This window comes from Henckelia pumila, chromosome 2, assembly GCF_033568475.1.
Source record: "Henckelia pumila isolate YLH828 chromosome 2, ASM3356847v2, whole genome shotgun sequence".
NCBI classification, from domain to species: domain Eukaryota; kingdom Viridiplantae; phylum Streptophyta; class Magnoliopsida; order Lamiales; family Gesneriaceae; genus Henckelia; species Henckelia pumila.
In genome coordinates this window covers 162,035,844-162,054,964 of record NC_133121.1, presented here as the reverse complement: position 1 = coordinate 162,054,964, position 19,121 = coordinate 162,035,844, and the positions used below count along the sequence as shown (strand labels likewise).

The following is a 19,121-nucleotide window of genomic DNA, read 5'->3' as shown; positions in this document are numbered from 1 at the left end:
AAGTTATATAAATATAATTTTTAAAAATTTTATTATAATTTTTAAAACTCAAATCCGATGAAATACCACGAAATCCGACCAATTTCATAAAAATTTCATTTAATTAAATGAAATTCCGTCAAATACGAATCTCATTTCAAAATCCTATTTTACCAAACACAAAAATGATATTTACAATTTCAAATCCCATTAAAATCCTACATTCCTAACACACGGTTAAAAAAACACTTTTTTTAATTCAAATTCAAAGATAGAAAAATTAAAACTTACAAAAACATTTTTTTAAAAAAAAAAACCTATCAAATCCAAATTATATGTCAATGGTTCGGGCCTTCGGCTTTTCATTTCTCAATTTGCCTTAGGCGCCGGCTCCTACCCTCGTCGCCGGACGCCGCTCCTTCTCCTCCTGTGTCGTAGCCATCTCCTCCCACTGCTTGGTGCATAGATTGAAGCCTGAATGTAACAATATAAGTGTAAGCTTGATTTTTCTTCTGATTGAAAATGAAATTTTAGATTTTTTTTAAAGAACACTCCTCTTATTGGAATGACGTGATTTCGTTGCTGATTTTGATTAGTTTTAGGGAATTTAGTTTTTTTTCATGGCTTTTCTTCTTTTTTGCTGAAATCTGATTTCAACTCTGGTTTTTATTTTCTCTTTTACCCTTCAATTTTAGGTGAACAGTTCCGCAAACTTGAATCAGTGTAAGCTTGATGCTTGTCGAGACAATGGCTTTATAATTCTCAAGGTTTGTGAAAAGCTAAAAAAAGCTCGAACTTGAACCCTCAATCGAACTCGAGATGAAAACAATAGAAGTTAGAGCTTCAATTTGAACTCGAACACTACATTTGTTTAAAATTTCGGCTCTATTCGGTCGGCCCTAGTTCATTTACACGCCATTGATTATATTTTTCATAACTACTTTCATGACAACCTCCACCTAACCTACTCAATTACGCCCTATTATAGAGAATGAGAGGAATGTGAAAATACTTTTACAAGGTAGGGGGAATGTGGATTTTCCACATTCAGCCTATTTGTTTGAACAAGTGTTCGGTGGGAACCTCTATTTACGTCATTCGGTTTGAGTTTCAATCGATTTGTATATGTGGCGGCACATATCGAAGGCGTCACAGGTGTTTCCAGAAGCATGTGGGGCTCAAAAATTGTGTTATATTCAAAATCATTGTTTCTTCCATAGTTTTTAATCCTCTTGACGTTAAATTTTCATTTATCTAAGAAGTATTTAACATAGATGAACATTTGTTTTGCATTCGATGAATTGGTTTTCGGGAAAATTGTTTTGAGCTTTTTTTTCCGGAGTTTTCTTTGGGATTTTATTTGCATTTCGTGGATGAACCTTTGATAATATGTGGTGTTATATGTGGTTTGAACATGTTAATGATAATTCTTATGCATATGTACTTCTTCTTTCTTGCATATACTTAATTTTATCGGTTTTTTGTTGTATTATTGAATTTGAATAACGGACAAGTGTACAACTTGTTATGTAAAATAGGTTTGTTTGTTTGTGTATAAATTAAGTATATATGCGGCTGTTCATCCTTGTTTCCTAAAATTTTGCCTATGACTCGTTAATTACTATTATTTTAAAACTCAGTGCTGTTAAAAATTTCATCTTTATTTGTTTGTCTCAAATCTTCTTAGGACCTCCCATCATCTGATCAGAGTTTTATCTTCATATAAAATTATGTACCCCATGATATCTTCTTTCAATTTAATTAAAGAGAAACATGGTTGGGCTCATCTGCGCTATTAGGTTAAGTCATACTCGGTTAGGATATTGCTAAACCTTGTATTTTGCCCTAATCTTCTGTAGAATTGTTGAAGGAAGAGAGAGTAGAAAGTAGAGAGGAAGGCATATTATCCTGAATTTCAATTTAAAGGTAAGGTTTTTGTTTCAGATATTGCTTGTTGTTGAGAACTCAGATCCCAATTATACCTTTTCCACGATCTAGGGTTTTTAATTTCTTTGTTTTTTTTTTGTATGGTTTCTTTATCTTATTTGAAATTGGGAAAAAACAAATTATTTATTTTGGGAAATTCATGCTGAATGAACGTCAGGTATTTTTTGCTCGATTTCTAAACTCAGTAATTTTTGTATGCATCTCATTCACAACAAATTTTTATTGTTCTTTATTTCAGGACGGTTCAAAATAGATGGCACTTCCATACACCAACTGTTTTCAACTTCCTAGAATTTCTACGAAATGCCATCTCTCTGTTTCTGCTATGGGAACACAAAGCCCGGCTTCCCGGGTATATGCTTGCCTTAAAACTTTGGATCCAGGCTTTCCTGGAGAAGCAAAGGTGACGTGAAAATGACATTTGGTTTAGCTTGTTATCTGTGAATGTGCATTGAGCTTATGCTTGTGATTTGTTGGCTTGATCTTGACTTGAGGTAGTTTTTGTGCTTGAATTTAGCTTGAGAAAGATGGAAGATAGAGAATGTCTTCAGAACTTGCTTACTTTGGCTTTAAATAGATCATCATTTTGCAAACATTATATGTGGTTTGGACACGAATCAGATGTAATAGAAATTATCTTAAAGCCGGTGATCACTTGACTTTTTCCGGGTTTTAACAGTTCACAATTTCACATGATCATCATTTTCTGGTTAATAATCTTGCCATCATTTCCGTCACCAGTAAGAGGATCTAATATGGCAGTGGGATAGGTATCGTGCAATTGTTCCAGGATGGTATTTTGCTATGTCTTGTAAAGAATAATAGTATAATGCAATATTTAAGGCTTATATATTGTTGATTGTTTCATTTTGTTCTAATTAGTTCTGTATAGGTTAGTCCGTTGCTGGATAAAGTCAAATGGGATGACAAAGGTTTGGTGGTGGCAATAGCTCAAAATGTTGATACCGGAGCTGTATTAATGCAAGGGTTTGCCAACAGGGAGGCACTTTTAGCGACCATTTCCTCCAGAAAGGCTACCTTTTATAGCAGGTCAAGATCAACTTTGTGGATAAAGGGAGAAACCTCAATGAATTTCATCAACGTTTGTGATATCTTTCTTGACTGTGATCGTGATTCTGTAAGTTCCCACTGTTTTCCAGGTGATTGAATCTTCGTATAAGATTAGGAGTTGTGCCTGTTACTGTTTGAATGAGAGTTTGATCATTTACCAGATAATTTATCTTGGAAAACCTGATGGGCCAACATGCCACACTGGATCTGAGACTTGCTATTATACGTCCGTTGATGAGGTCTTAAATGATCCACAGGTAACAGTAAAACTTCATGATGAATTTGTTATTTATTCAAACTAGAATTAGATTAGAGTTGTTTCTTGTTGGATCACTGTGCGAATGTTGATAGGACATTATCATATATTTCTCATTTGGCAGGTTGATTGTAACAAACTCGCATTAACGACTCTGTACTCTCTAGAATCAACTATATGGAAACGAAAAGAAGAAATATCTTCAAGTGTTGACAGCAAACCATCCTGGACTAAGCGCTTACTCCTTGATGACAATTTACTGTGCTCAAAAATCAGGTGGGATTTTATTTGTTTTGCAGATGTTTATTATTAACAAATAAATTAGGATTCTAATCACAGCTGTATTGTCTACTCGTACTTGGTGCATTTACAAGACAGTGGTATACAAGTTTCTTGAATGAAATGAGCAGTCTGTAAGCTGGTTAAAAAATTTCGTTAAAGGTTGGTTCAATGTTTTTGTGACAGAGAGGAGATGGATGAGTTTTGTCGGACACTGGAGGAAAACGAGGATCCATCAAGGACAGCTTCTGAGATGGCAGACGTTCTGTATCATTCCATGGTTTTGCTGGCTCAGAAAGGAGTAAAATTTGAAGACGTTCTTCAAGTACTCAGGCTCCGATTTGCACAATCAGGCATTGAAGAGAAAAACAGTCGCAACTCATAGAGTCATGGTGCGGAATGATTGTTGAGATTTTGCGACTTCTGATAAACTCAAGATGCTGAACATCAAACGAAGAGATACATTGCTATTGTTTCGTGGTTGAAGATTGTTGAGTTGAAGTAAAGGTAATTTGACGGTGGCATGTTGATTCTGTGAATTTTGTGCCTTGTGTAACTTCGTTAGTTGTCCTTAAGTAATGAATTTATCACTTGGAGCAAGCATGTGAGCTTTTGGGATATTAGTAGTAATTGTCCTTGTTTGACAGCGAAACTTGTTATTTTGCAGTTATTGTGACAACCCAAATTTATCCAGATACTTTTATGTTGTCATTGAAATGTTTTTCATCGACAAAATAAAGTCAAAATCACCACTCTTTTAGAGTTTTTTTTTTTCAATTTTTTTGTACATATTTATGAATAGTTACATTCTTCGGTTCTGTAATTTGCAAAATGTACATTTTAATCTTGTAATCTGCATTTTGTTCTTTTTTTTTTCTGATTACATACTGTATATACTTTAACTGAAATTGGACACTGACCTTAGGGTAGTAAGACCATATTCAATCCGTTTTTCTGGTTTTAAATGTCATTTCACTATGTGTGGTTCTATCTTAACATTTCAATATAACAACCTGTAATGGAAATAATTCTACTTTTCGGAATCAAAACTTGATAAGACTCACTCGGGTCATCTTGTTTTTGGGAAGTGTTAATGGGATCATCGTGGGCATCTGTTATATATTGTACACATATAAAAGAGGCAAGATATCGATGTACTGCTGGAGGTGTGGACAAGTTCAAATTGTAGCATTTCTGCAAACTAAGTGTCTTTAGCCAGCTCTCGTCGAAGCAATGCCGATGGATCGCTAATGTTTTCCACGGTCCCTGCGGGATCTATTCGTCCACTGCCTCCCAGAGCCTGCCCTCACATTTGCGGGTGGCGGGCGGTCAAAGCGCTCGGTTTATTTGGTTTCTGTTTCAGGCAGCTATGTTGAGAAAATCAGGCGAGTTTCCTCAAAAGTAACAATTTTTTTCTATTTTGTGAATAATAACCATGGCACAGGAAACACCAGACAAAGATAAGTTAACAAAATATGATGACGATGTTATTACAAGAGAAATAATGATCATCGGACACACGAAGCACTCCAATAATCGAATGAGAGAAGAAATACAAAGTTTAGGTATCAAAAACCCACAATTTTGGGAATCATTCAAAACTGTAAAACTAGGACGTTGGTTACATTACACATTGGAAAAATCCCATTATCAGTGCATATGCCAGACACCAAAGTACATTCGGCAGAACAAGGACTAAGAAAAGAATCAGCACAATATAGCCTGTAGTAAAAAAATTCACCAAATTTTGAGTATATGCCCAGAAATTATAACTTGGCACATCAACAATCAAGAAAGCGATGCACGTATAATTAAAAGATCGATTGAATATACCTGCCCCGTGACGTTTTTTCTTGACACAAGCGTCGCAGGTCTTTACGTCCCAAGTCAACATAAGATCACTGTCGAACCCATCGAATTCATATTGAAGGGGCGACAAAACCGGGATAGGCACGGTTGCAATCACCCTGCATCCTAAAGAATGAATTTCTCCTGCACGTGTTATCGACGAACTTGTCAATACAGAGAACGTGGAGTTGCTCAAGCAGCCGACGGCGGTGAAATTGATCGAGCTCAAGTTGCCCGTAGGACAACCGAAGAACGTGTAGTTCTGATAGCTCACAGGGAGGAGAGGAGAATACGAGACTCCTGAGTTCAAGAACCGGCTGGCTAGGCAATTAGTAGTATTTGCCTCGTAGAGTTGTATTATTTTAGCCGAATAGTTGATGTTCCTTACGTATACATCTCCGAAATAAGGAAGATTGAGAAGGGGAACGCCTTGCGAATCGCTGCATGTTAGATTCAAGGCGAGATAGTCGCAACTGTTTTGGTTTTGGCCTTGTAACTGGAAAGGATACTGTATAGGGACGCTTTCGTTTCTGCAAAACGAAGCCGCGCAACCTTTCTTGGAACGAACGATGGGGGCGATCATGAGGAAAATTAGAAAAGGGATTGCTAAAATCTGATGTGTTTTTGGCATTGAAATTAAGATGTAAGTTAGCTAGTAGCTAGGAAGACTCGAAACTATAGAGGGGGCTTATTTTTGGTAAAGTCAACGTTTATGAGGCATAGCTGTCGTTGACTATTTCATTTGTTGGTACATATGTATGTATGATCCTAGAGGATTTGTTCAAATGATGTCCCATACCATATGCCAAAAGCTGGAAATATGATATCGTTTTAGTGCAAATATGGTACGAATATTTAAAGTAAATAATTATATATACGAGATGATTATATATGTGGGTGCATAAGATTTTAACTTATTTGATTTTTAATTTGTTCCATCTTCACGTGTTTCCTCCTTCTAAATGACTTTGGTTATTGGTTACGTGTTGATTATATTCAAAGTTATGATATTGTCAAATGTCACAATTAAGAAGTCAGTTATAAATGGTTTATAACATATTCACATTTCGAGTAAATCCAAAATTGTAGTTAATAATGATTAATAATTAATAATTAATTAATTACCTGATTGGTAGAGGTGCATGTATAACATGTCGTCGAAAGGGATGCTTAATGTATATTTGCATTAATAGACAGCAGTAATTTTAATTATTTTGTCACTTAATTATAAATATCATTAATTAAAATAAGTTATTGATTTTTTCACTTAAATTAAAGTAAAAATAAATCAAGTTAACATTACACACAAATCCATAAACTCTGCTACTAATTCAAAAGGACTAGTCCCACCATCCAAAAATGAAATATATACTAAGCATGAACCCATGAAAAATACCCACTACAGTCCAACATTTTGGCCTTGTTTTTGTTTCATTTTCTTATTCAGTTTGAGAATTTATACTGAATTTCAAGAAAGCAAATATAATTTCTGCAACTGCAAATAAAATCCTTGTTTAGTCATCTACAGCAAAAACTGGGATGCTCTGTTCATTTCTGAAGAAGTTTTTTGGATCAATTTTGCCTTTTATCTTCGCCAATCTTTTGAAGTTTCCTTTGAAATACTTCTCCCCCCACACTTTCCCCTGATCGTAGCTGTAATCCTCGTCGTTCTTCCCCAAGTCGAGATCTTTGTAATTGATGTACGCACTTCTTGGCGACTTAGCCACATATGGGGCCATTTTCTTGCGAAGAGATCTCATCCAAGCTATGTGCTTGTCAGCAACTTGGGCACGATTGTCATCGAACCAGTTTATCATGTACTGAATGTTGAACAGATTCCCTTTTCTATGCGGAAACGCGGTTCCGTTTTCTGCAATCGTGTCCATTTTTCCTCCAAGAGGGTCGATGATCATGATAGGACGCTCTTCGGACAAGAACATGTTGTGTATCATCTTCCATCCCTTGTCGGGTATGGGAACCTTCAAGAAATCGGACGTCGCCTTGTTGAAGACACGCTTGTTTTTGACTTTGCTAAGCAATGTCTCGGCTGGCTGGCCGGGTTTTCTCCCGCTGAAAAAGACTGCGGATTGGATCCAGGACACCTGGTGGCATTCTTTCTTCATGCATGGCTTATCAGTGCAAACACCGTCTTTCAGCGCTTCCTGGAAGCAATCTCCGGTCTGGAGGTCGAATTCGGGGAAGTGTTTTCTCAACAGTTTGACTAGTTGAGCCGCGGTCCCGAGAAACATGCCATTGTACGTGACTTGGACGAATTTCTCGTCCCCTGGAACATTGTTTCCAAAGTTTTGGATGAGGATTCGGATGAAGAGATCTCGCGGGAGGAAATGCGCGGTGTTTTGCCACTTGTGGAGGAGGTTTAGATCATTAGGATCCAGTTTCCGACGAAAGGCGAAAACTGTGACCTGTTCGGGGACTCGAACCAGCCGGAGTTTCCAGGCGAGTATCACTCCGAAACTTGCTCCCCCACCACCCCTGAGAGCCCAAAACAGATCTTCTCCCATACTTCCCCTGTCCAGGATTCTACCATTCACATCCATGAATCGAGCATCGAGCACGTTGTCTGCCGCAAGCCCGTATTTCCTCAGCAATGTCCCCAATCCCCCTCCGCTGATGTGCCCCCCCGAGCCGACGCTGGAGCCTAATCCTCCGGGGAATGCATGAGTCCTGCTCTTATTGCCTATATGATAGTAAAGCTGTCCCAAAGTCGCCCCTGCCTGAATCCAGGCCGTGTGCTGTTTCAGATTGATGCTTATGGAGTTGAGATTGGAGAGATCGATCATGACGAAAGGCGACTTGGAGCGGGCGGACAGGCCTTCGTAATCATGGCCACCACTCTTGACCCTGATCTGGAGCTTGAGCCTTTTGCTGCAGCGGATGGCGGTCCAAACATCGGTTTCTTTGAGGGGTGCCACGATTGCAAATGGCCTTTCACTGGTTTCATTGAACCATCTCGGATTCTGCGACGCAAATTCCAGGAGCGACGTGTATTCGGATGATTTCGGGGTGTAGATGTTTCGCAGAATCTTGGCTCGACGAGATGAATGGCATGACATGCATTTGAGAAAGGCTTTGTGATGGACATGGGATGTAGCTGCCCAGGGAACCGAAAGGAAAAGCATAAAGAATATTGCAATGCTTCCCATGTTTTTGGAGATTTTGGCTAAAAATTTGAACACGTTAAAGAATTTGGAAGATTTAAGTTATCTTGGATGGAATGGAATAAGCAAGGGACTAAAAATTTCTTGAAACGTTGATGGAAAGAGCATTAATAAGCAGTAACGGCAATTTTGAAACAAGTAACAGAACATATCCATCCTAAGTTCCTATTGGCTACTTTTTACACAAGAAATTTTAGTGGATGATGGATCAATATTTCGTAAGACAAATCATTCATATTCGGCTCAGTCCAAAAATATTATTATTTTTTATGTAGAAGTATTAGTTATGAGTCATATTTCATAGATATAAATCCGTTAATTTATATATATTATAAGATCTTTCTAAAAGATATTTGAGAAATTTAGTAAATGTGATATGAAATTTCAGATGTTGTCTGGGTTAGTTATACGTGTTAGTTTTGATTATTAACGTAAAAAAAAAGAAAAAAATTAGTGTTCACAAATTGGAGAGACATAATTCACGATGAGAATGCACCTTTAATTTGTTCTATTAGTTTAGGTGTATTCACGAAGACATAATTTTTTGTTAAATCTTTTTAATATCATATCTAGGTGCGTGAATTAGGTAGCATTTGTGCGTAGCGATATCGCAGGATTTCGGCCACATATAATATAATAAAATTCACATATAATAATTTATTTTATTTTATGACATTAAAGTTTCGAATATTAAATGAAGTTCTCTCTCTCGTAGCTTTTATTGCACGAAATTAATATGAGAGAGAATTCTCAATTTTCAGCATTAATGATAATAATATTTTTTTATGTTAATGTTTATGGAGTCGATGTTTGGCTGATCTTGAAGAACGTCTAATTTGGTAAATTTACCCATATATTTTTTTTAATAAAAAAATACTTATTTGTAGATCTCTTATAAAAAAATATGAATATGATTCGAAAAATGTATATCGTATATAAAATATTTTTAAATTATATTTTCTTCAAATAATACAAAATATATTGACTACAAATAAATATAAATCATATTATTTTTTGTTTTATTTTTAATCAAGTTATGGTATTTAATTTTATTTCTTTTATCGTTTCATAATATAAAGTTGTAAAAAATATATATTACATTTAGATGTAAAAATATTTTTTTGTATGATTGTAATGACAATTTTCATCATTCAAATTCACATAATAAATTATATGTTGACGAAATTAAAAACGAGTGTATCTAATATTTTGATTGAAGTTAAGAATATTTCAACTTCTTGTTAAAAAAATGCACAGAGTAATTTTTTTATTTTTTTAAATTAAATTATGAGCTATTTTGATATTTGAATGCACAAAGTAAATTTTTATTTTTTTACATTAAATTATGAGCTATTTTGATATTTGGCGTTTTTTATATTATATTATATATATATATATATATATATATATATATATATATTTATAGTGTTATAGCTCAGAATAATTTGAAGGATTGACGTGTTGATTTAGCATTGAAAGCTACTTTGGTTTTTACAAAATGTTCCCTTTAGTGCCATTAATTTATTGGCTTGCCCTTTTTCCCTTTCATAGATATATTAGAGGTAAATTAGAGGTAAATAAAATACTACAAATGAGGCACGTGGCTGAAGTTCAACTAAGGAGGCAAACGAATCGAATCGAATTGAGCTGAATAATGATAGAAGGCTCGAATTCGACTCGTTATAAGTATATTCAAGTTCGAGCTCGATTCGAAGTTCGATAATTTTAAATTTTTTGGTTCGAGCTCGGCTCGAAATAAAGTTCGAGTTCGACTCGTAATATTCGAACCTATTCGTGAACTATTACTTGGATATTATGGTTCAAAAAACTCGAAAAGTTCGAAAAAGTTCGAAATGTATATTTATTTATTATATAATTATATTATATTAATTAAATATTAAGGCTCGCAAACTATTCGCGAACTATCGAACAAAATAATTTCGACTCGAAAAAAAGTTCGAACATGTTCGAATTCAGCTCGAGTTCGTTAAATTCAAATACGAATCAAATATTTATCGAGTAGGCTCGAAAAACTCGTAAACCTGTTCAATTCGATTGTATCCCTAAACTCAACGTTGCAAATCATTTTTAAGTCTAGTGTGTTCTGTATGCATCCCTATTTATTTTCAATATATTTTTATTGTTTTGAGTAATCAAATTTGGGACCATAATTTCTAACATAACCATGCGCATAAAGATAACCATTGCCGTGTTCATTTAGCGTTGAAATTTAAGTTTTAATTTGTTATCTTTGTTTTTTTCTACAGTTTTGGTTTTATGTCCGATTATATCGATGTGACATCGATACAAAACTGACGTAAAACTCACACATATACAATGTTACGTCAATATTTTGAGAAAAAAAAAACTAAAATTATTTTAAAAAATGATATCATGCAATGCTAAAAAATTAAAACTCGAAAGAAAAAATAAATAAATGATGGAATAAGACAAAATTACAAGACGTAAACTGTTGTTTCCTGTATGAAACGTGACACTGATATAAGAGGAAAAGAAACTACAAAGGTGGCAATGAATTAGATGAGATATGTGTGAGAGGATCCAATACAGATAAACCTTTAACTCACAAACTGCCGCGTATCATTCTGGAAGAACTTTCGGGAGCCAGCCACGTGTTGATTCTCCAAAGGTTATACATTGCTACGTGCCCATTTCTCATCTTCCCCAAGATTATATACATCTGCAACTGCCTCTCCCCAATTCAGAATTTCGCGGATCAGTTTTTTTTTATTTCTTTTTTCCCAGAAAAACAAGCAACAGTGTAAGAGAATGATGAATGTTTTCGCTTTGGGTCTTTTGTTCACTTCTCTGGTGACTGCGGGGTTCTTTTCTCCGACCCCGGAGAAGCAGAATTCGAAAGATAATATCGTGTTAAAGGATGGGCACAAGGTTGTGGTTGAGTTTGAGAAGGATAATGGGAATACCAAGGTTTCGATTTCACCCCAAGATTACAAGGGGTTCGTGGAAAACATGGAGGACAAGGTTTCTGAGACGTTGGAGGGTGTGAAGGGTGGATTGAGAGAAGAAGAAGAAGAAGAAATCCATCATGGGTTTAGTGCCAGAGAGCTTGTGTGCGATGCGTATGGCAAGTGTAAGCATAAAATTACGGCCGCCATCGGGAAGACTAAGGACTCGGTGACGGAGAAGGCCCGTGAGGTGGAGGAAGAGGCGAGCGAGGCCATGGGGAAAGTTAAAGACAAAGCCCGGGAATCAACGGAGAATGTGAAGGAGTCTGCGAGAGAAGCGAAAGATAAGGTTTCGGACAAGGCCAGCGACGTGAAAGAAGGTGCTTCTGTTCAAGCGGAGAAGGCGAAGAGCCTTGTGTCGGAGAAGGCGAAGGAAGCAGGAGAAATGGTGGGAGATGCTTCGGAAAGAGTGAAACAGGGCGCTCAAAGGGCGAAAGAAGAAGGGAAGAAAGAGATAAGGGGAGCGTTCCAGCGGGCTCGGGCTGTTGGGGCCCGTGTTCTGGCATTCTTCGTCCCGCCCGTGAGCTTGAACTCGGTGTCCGGCGTGCTTCATTTGCTGGGATTTGCGGCGGCGTATGGGATGTGCGTTTGGGTTACTTTTGCTTCGAGTTATGTACTCGCTGCGGCGTTGCCTAGACACCAGTTTGGTATGGTGCAGAGCAAGATTTATCCTGTGTACTTCAAGGCCATGGCTTATTGTGTGGGGATGGCTTTGTTCGGACACTTGCTAAACCAGAGGAAAAGGTTGTCTACAGTTAGTGTTGGCATGTTTCAATCTTACAATCTTGTGTTATCACTTGTCTTGGTCTTGGTGAATTTGCTCTACTTGGAGCCTCGCGCAACAAAGGTTCGTACTTTAACTTCTTGTTATATCAAATTGATCACTTTTTAAATGCTAGATAACTTTGAAGTTTATTCATTGCTGTTTATGCTTAGAATGGAGTTCAGTTGTTGTATTTGTAGATAGTTTCTTGGGGTGAACAAGGATTTGTAGGATTAGGAAAATTCAAGTGTGTGGGTAAATCATTTAGAAACAGCTATGTTATTGCAAATTTGTAGGCTTAATGTATTAGGGGTGCAAATGCCAGTGGTTGTGTCCCTGATTAGTCCTAGAATCCTAGTGTAATAGTGTATGCACCATTTTAAGTTGAAGTCATGGATCATCAGTTGGCACCTTCTTCAGCATGTCCGAAACTTAAATCAAAGACAGGACCATGAATTTTAATGATGGGAAGACGTAAGAGACTCATTTTTTTTCAAGAATTTTGAAATTTCTTAGTTTTGATCTTTAATAATGTCTTTGGTAGAGCTGCGAGGTTTGTCCTAATATGTACTGATAGTTGAGGTGTATAGATAGAGTTGTCCTAGAGATGGACAAAATAATTTGACGATTGCCTTGTTGTTTACTTGCAGGTGATGTTTGAAAGAATGAAGATGGAAAAGGAAGAAGGGAGAGGAAAAGAGAGCGAGGTGGACAAGGATCCGAGTGTCAGAAACATCGAACCGGCGACCGAAACACTGGCAAGAGGCGCGGTGGGGAGTCGGGGATCGGTGGAAGAGAAACAAACGGATACAGCAGCAGCAACAGCGGCCGCAGCCAAGGCTGAAATGGTGAGAATGAGTGAGATGCTGAGGAGGCTGAATTCATACTCTTCATTCCTCAATGTTGTGACTCTCATGTCTCTCACATGTCACCTAGTCTACTTAGGACAGCGCCTGCATATGGAATGTTGATTGTCTGTATTGTGTTTGTGTAGAGGATATTAACTTGTAGAATGTGTGTGTATGATGTCTGTGTCTGTGTCTGATTTCGATGTGTAGGTAAGTTGTTGGTAGTTTTGACAATTGAACACAAATCTCAGTAGTGCAGAATGTTCCATCTTTGTTGCAGTTTGTGGTATTTGGTAGCTATGAATGTGAGTGTTGGATATTTGACTTCGAAAAGAGTTGTAATTACCAAGTAGTTGAAAATCAAATACTTTTATTCATCCTAACATAGTCCCTATTGTTTAAAGGTTTTCATTCTCCACTTTCTAAGTGAACACTTCTTTCTGTGAGGATTGCAAGAATTGTTTGTTGAGTGATGCAATGAAGTGCTTTTGGCCAACAATGAAGGTGGCATATATCTATACTCCTATATAATATAAGAGAAATCCAGAGAAATTCAGAGTAACTTAATTTACTGTCGTATGGAATAAATTTGTTATAAAGCAAAAATATTTTTATATAATGAGAACACTTTATCATAATTTAATAAAAAAATATAATAAAACATGTTTTAATTAATATTTATTTATAATTGTCATGTCTGATAAGATAAGATAATCATTCATCTTTATATATTTTTTAATTTTTAATGATTATATCTTATATAAGATAAAAATATTAAGCATCTTCAATATTTAATGATTAATCTTTAATATTAAACATCATTTATACGAAAGTATTTGAAAAAAAAAATAAATAAATGTTATATATAATATCTATATAATATGTTACGAAAAACACATCTGTTGGGGTCTAACCAAAGTTTATCACTTATTTCACAACTCAACCCGCAACCTCAAGAACACACCCAAGAATTCCAAAAACTTATCACACTCAAATCAAGAATTGAATCAGCCCAAGATAACCACAATATTACCAGATCACACAAAACATTCATATGAGCAGTAACACATTTAATCACACGACTCAAGAATTACGTGGTTCGGCAGATGTACCGAGCCTACTCCACGGGGAGAAATGAATAACCGTACCCCTGCTTTCTTCTTGTATCTTTTAAAGGGAGACGGAGGCCTCTTTTCTTTCTGCTTGTACACACTACTGTGCCTTTAAAGGGAGACGGAGGCCTCTTTTCTTTCTGCTGCAACAGATAGTCCAACCTCAGCCTTGCCTTCATTGGCCCAATCTCGACTTCATAGGCCCAATCACTGTCCAGCCATACTTCTTGTGTACTGGGTCGATGTTAGAAAACTTTGGCCCAATCTGTTAGGAACACTTATAACAACATTTCAATTAACTATCCTCTTTCTTGTTTCTATGTTTCATCTGTCTACAATTTAATTTTATAAATAAATAATAAGTTAATCGGTAATTTATAACATTATTATATACACTAATTAAATGTAATACATACAAAAGTTACAGAGCTTGTTGGTTTATCACAAGGAACTATCATGAGAAGCCCAGATTAGTAATTTTGACCCGAGATTAATATAACGACGAACGATTTTAGAGTAAGTTTAACATAACATCGTCAACCGTGTTGTATTGTGACAAATAACAGCAATACATATATAGGTTCGAATCTAATGTATCATGAAAGAATGAAACACATTGATATCGATGGTCACAAAATAAGAGAGAAAATCTAGAAGAAAATTATAATCAGAACTACATGTATCCCAACAAGTCAACATCAAGAAGATATATTTACAAAGGCAAAGTCGAAACACGGCTATTTTTGGTATAATAATAATAATAACAATGAATTAATAGCAATTATTATATTAATATAAAATTTTCATTTATATTATTTTTGTGTTCGAGAATGAATCAAAGAAAGTATTAGGTAGGGACTTTGACAGGTAAGGAATCCTCTTTTTTTCCAGAAAACAATAATAATGGGCAGCAGCTAGCTTAGGTTTGGAGATGGATCAAACGTGCTTTCCTCTCCAAATACATAGTGATAGTAGTGTCATAAATTAAAGAATTATTTTTATATTTCAAAAACAATATATTATTTCTTGTATTTCAAGTATCTAAAATTAAAATATGATTCATCATATATATCATATTATCTAAATTTGTATGTACCAAATCTCTTTTTGTTCAAATGCTTGAGGATAAAGCAAGCTCATGATCTTACAATTTTTTCTCAAATGAACAAATATGCGCTATCGCAATTTTGGCATTTTGCAGTACTGATTTTATTATTCTATTTGGTGTTGAAATCAGATGTTAATGTTGATATTAACCATAAGTATTTCTTTCATCTCAAATATTAAGATTTATTTGTTTTTTTTACCATCATTAAAAAAATCAACTATCAGTGTTTAATTCATGAAAAAATGGTCATACGTTTTACAAACTTAATTAATATGAGTATATTATAGTTAGGAGGGGAATAATTGTTTTGAAGTTTGAAAATACTTTGTTTACTACTGATACCAAAAACAAAAATAAACAAGGTGATATGTATGGTATTTAATATTTTGAGAGGACTAAAATATTTGAAACGGTATATTATTAAAGTGGAAAAGACAAGGATTTGGAAAGAAAAGAGAAAATAATGAGAAAACAAGAAAAGCCGGTTGTTGTTGAACTTGATGACAACTGGAATTCACATTACTCGAAAGCCACTCCTTAATTGTCGCCATTTTTTGCATATAATTCTACAACCAATTACAACAATTTATGACTTGTTCTCAATCATTATTTTTCTAAATAAAAATATTGATGGGAATTAAATAGGTCTGCTCACAAATGATTGAATGCATGTGGTTGAGGCATCTACCATTTAAAAAGTTTGTAATGTTGAGGAAAAATTTTAGAACACGATTTTTGTTTTTGTTTTTGTTTTTTTTCTATTTTTTAAGGCTAAATTAATTATATTTATGACAGCAGTCTTGCGACAAGGTTTAAAACTGAAACTCACTTCATGTTTGAGCTTAGTTATAGTCGAGTTTTGATCGATATGATCGTTACTTTCGAATGACTTATCGAGTACAATCCAGATTGAGCTTAATTGGGATTCAAGAGAATAAGATTTGTCGAAGTTGAGGTCCAATTATTCGAAATTTAAGTTTGATAAATTTTAATTCATGTTGTGTGTATATAATGACAATGGAACAAGTAATCGCTTAAAGCTAATGTAATAATATTAAACCATGTTAATCAGGTAAATTATACTGAAAAAATTCTGTACGATATTCTGTTATGAAAAAATATTGACAGAGAGAATCGAATTTCTGACTATTAACCATCAAATGTTTTACCTATTTCACCAATTCGATTGTAATAAATGACTGAGCTCTTGGTTGGTTTGGTTGTAAATATAGAGGACCATATGTTGTCATTAATGTGAGCCGATTTTTCAATAATTTAATAAAATTTGCTCTCTCTTTTTTTCCATGATGAAAGGGTGGAGCACGAAATCAATTATGTGTCTTCTCAACGGATTCAGACAAAGTTGGCCCCTTAACGTTAGCTATTGTTGTACAATTCCTCGATTTCAGAATATATTCAAATCGGGAATCTATTTTTTAAATTCTTAATATAATAATATAATACTATGAGACATAAAATAGCTTAAAAAGTTCAAAATTTTCAGAAAGAAAAATGAGCTTGAAAGACGGAAGCTGATTGGACCCACCGAAACCATTTGCCTAATGAAAACAACCAATACCCCATCACCATGCATAGGCCAATGTATCGGGTCTATATATAAAGTAGGTTTCGTATGAAAACGATCTTACGTATGTATGTTCGTAGATTATTGATTTGAGTTATATTTATTATTAAAAAAATAATGCTTTTAACATAAAAGTATTATTTTTTAGAAAATTTCTTATTAGATTAGATAATACAACGCCGGACGAGAGATTTTAATATTTCAATTTAAGTTGTACACAGAGGCATTTAACGTTTTCTAGGTTATAAATAAACACTCAAGATTACATGGTTAACATATATATGACGATATCATATTTTAAGAATATATAATATAAAAAAACTATAGTATTTCGATTATGATTGTGTTGCAATTAGGTTGTGTTGGAATAAATCATATCCTAAATTGGTGTTTTCGTCTTCTTTTGTCTATGTACATGTTCAGAGAACCTTATATGATTATTTTTTTGAAAAAAAAAAATTAATTCTAGTATTAAAACGAAAATGGATTATATAAAGATACTGGCATCGAATTATTAAGTAATTTCGATGATGACGAAGAAACATAGAAGGAATATTTCACTAAGCAAAGATCATTTGAACAACCTGTCACAAGTTGGTAATTAGTAATTAACAATTAATTTTTTTAACATTTATTTATTTTATTTTTCTTTGGTGATATCATGTCACTTTGAATATATATGTATATATATATATATATGGATTAATAAAACTTGCACAAAAAGTCTTATCAACATATGTCATTGATCAATTTTGTAAGACGAATATTTGACCTGAACATACACACATAAAATAATAATTTTATGTCAAAACTATTATTTTTCATTAGAAATATGAAACGATATCTCATAAAAGAGTTACTCTAAAAATTTTTTGTCACTTTGTCTTACAAGATAAAGATTATGAATATGACAAACTTTTACACGTTCAAACTTCAATGTCTCATTAAATAAAATTGAAAATGTTATCCATGTGTGGGCTTTTATAGTTAAATAAATAAAGGTTTCGTGTAACAAAATAGCTCTTGCAACTTGATGGGGTGTAATTTATCTATTTATGAAAGAGATTACTTGGCAATTGTGGAACTAAGGATAAAGTTGGGGATTGTGATAAAAGAAGGTGCCGCATTCCATGGGTCCTATTATATTACTATTATTATTTTGAATGGCGAAAAGTGAGTTTTTATAATCAGTGTTCTAAAAAATGAGATTAAATGAGGATTAAACGTGAAACGTGATGAAAATGCTAAGATTCGGATAAAAATAAAAAAATGGTCAATTTTAAGTTGATCATAGTAAACGTGATTAAACGTGTTTAATCGAGATTAAACGTAATTTTTTTAAAAAAATTATTTATTTATTTTAAAAAATTATATCACTATTTTTTTTAAAAATATATATCACTTAAAAAATCTCAAAATAAAATCATTTTTTCGAAATCAAAGAAATACATCCGCTCATATATTTCTCAAAATCTTTTTCTTCAAAATTCTTGTGTTCTAAGCAATATTTAAAATTTTGATGTGGTCTAGTTATAGACACTCCAAAAAATTATAATTTTGATATTTTGTACTTTTAAAAATTTGAGAAATTGTGTGTTACTATTAAATTTATGATATATATATATGTTATTTAACCTATATATTGGTAAGAAATAAATAAAAATTTAATAAAAACTTAAAACGTTTTTTCACGTTTTAACTTGTACTAAACACATTTAAACTTGTGAAACTTGAAACTTGATCTCGACGTTTCGTCACGTTTTGCGTTTTTTAGAATCTTGGTTATAATTGACCTTTTAATTCGATAATTTATCTTAAATTTAAAATTTTAATGTCAGATCGATGAGCTATGTAGCATTTGTCATTTGTGTAATACGATGTCATAGGTCATGTATATATTTACACGATAATTTGTCAGAATAAAAAAAAATATTTAATTTATACACACACCTTATAATTATTATCTACAAAATATATGTGTTGGTAGGTCCGTTTTTTGAAATTTGGGGCCCGACCAAATAATTCCCATTGCACATGTATTGAGCATGCCGAAACGCTAGGTAAAATTCATTTCATCCCTCACTTTCGAACACAACTTCGATTTCTTGGAATAAATCAAATTTCAATCTTTTTAAAAGTACTTTTCCATATGATCAACT

General features: G+C 34.1%; 4 protein-coding genes across 8 annotated transcripts; 2 read left to right on the top strand and 2 right to left on the bottom strand.

The window, feature by feature from the left end:
* Positions 1-322: 322 nt before the first annotated feature.
* Positions 323-4,173, top strand: LOC140881445 (histidine biosynthesis bifunctional protein hisIE, chloroplastic). Of its 5 annotated transcripts, XM_073286768.1 has the most exons (8): positions 323-473; positions 675-746; positions 1,839-1,905; positions 2,165-2,329; positions 2,819-3,064; positions 3,159-3,254; positions 3,378-3,529; positions 3,719-4,173. In XM_073286768.1, the coding sequence occupies exons 4-8, from the start codon at positions 2,180-2,182 to the stop codon at positions 3,915-3,917; spliced, it is 843 nt and encodes a 280-aa protein (XP_073142869.1). In that variant the 5' UTR covers positions 323-473; positions 675-746; positions 1,839-1,905; positions 2,165-2,179; the 3' UTR covers positions 3,918-4,173. The 5 variants fall into 5 exon arrangements, with proteins under 5 accessions (XP_073142869.1, XP_073142870.1, XP_073142871.1 ...); XM_073286769.1 differs by lacking the exon at positions 675-746; XM_073286770.1 differs by lacking the exon at positions 1,839-1,905.
* An 883-nt stretch (positions 4,174-5,056) lies between these two features.
* On the bottom strand, positions 5,057-6,001 carry LOC140885486 (putative RING-H2 finger protein ATL21A). Its single transcript, XM_073292473.1, has 2 exons — positions 5,366-6,001; positions 5,057-5,254 (listed from the first exon to the last, which is right to left on the bottom strand). Exons 1-2 carry the CDS (start codon positions 5,961-5,963, stop codon positions 5,154-5,156), a joined length of 699 nt encoding a protein of 232 aa, XP_073148574.1. The 5' UTR covers positions 5,964-6,001; the 3' UTR covers positions 5,057-5,153.
* Positions 6,002-6,894: 893 nt separating this feature from the next.
* On the bottom strand, positions 6,895-8,544 carry LOC140878808 (berberine bridge enzyme-like 22). The gene has a single exon (XM_073282433.1). The coding sequence runs from the start codon at positions 8,542-8,544 to the stop codon at positions 6,895-6,897; it is 1,650 nt and encodes a 549-aa protein (XP_073138534.1).
* A 2,725-nt stretch (positions 8,545-11,269) lies between these two features.
* LOC140884201 (uncharacterized) lies at positions 11,270-13,494 on the top strand. The gene is made up of 2 exons (XM_073290881.1): positions 11,270-12,393; positions 12,960-13,494. The coding sequence occupies exons 1-2, from the start codon at positions 11,350-11,352 to the stop codon at positions 13,278-13,280; spliced, it is 1,365 nt and encodes a 454-aa protein (XP_073146982.1). The 5' UTR covers positions 11,270-11,349; the 3' UTR covers positions 13,281-13,494.
* Positions 13,495-19,121: the final 5,627 nt, after the last annotated feature.

Excerpts from the sequence above, each read along its gene's own strand:
- LOC140881445 (XM_073286771.1), top strand. The coding sequence starts at position 2,180 with ATGGCACTTCCATACACCAACTGTTTTCAACTTCCTAGAATTTCTACG. Across the intron at positions 2,330-2,818 it reads GCTTTCCTGGAGAAGCAAAG|GTTAGTCCGTTGCTGGATAA; the intron begins GTGACGTGAAAA and ends AGTTCTGTATAG. Across the intron at positions 3,255-3,377 it reads AGGTCTTAAATGATCCACAG|GTTGATTGTAACAAACTCGC; the intron begins GTAACAGTAAAA and ends CTCATTTGGCAG.
- LOC140885486 (XM_073292473.1), bottom strand. The coding sequence starts at position 5,963 with ATGATCGCCCCCATCGTTCGTTCCAAGAAAGGTTGCGCGGCTTCGTTT. Across the intron at positions 5,255-5,365 it reads GAAAAAACGTCACGGGGCAG|GCTATATTGTGCTGATTCTT; the intron begins GTATATTCAATC and ends TTTTTACTACAG.
- LOC140878808 (XM_073282433.1), bottom strand. The coding sequence starts at position 8,544 with ATGGGAAGCATTGCAATATTCTTTATGCTTTTCCTTTCGGTTCCCTGG.
- LOC140884201 (XM_073290881.1), top strand. The coding sequence starts at position 11,350 with ATGATGAATGTTTTCGCTTTGGGTCTTTTGTTCACTTCTCTGGTGACT. Across the intron at positions 12,394-12,959 it reads TGGAGCCTCGCGCAACAAAG|GTGATGTTTGAAAGAATGAA; the intron begins GTTCGTACTTTA and ends GTTTACTTGCAG.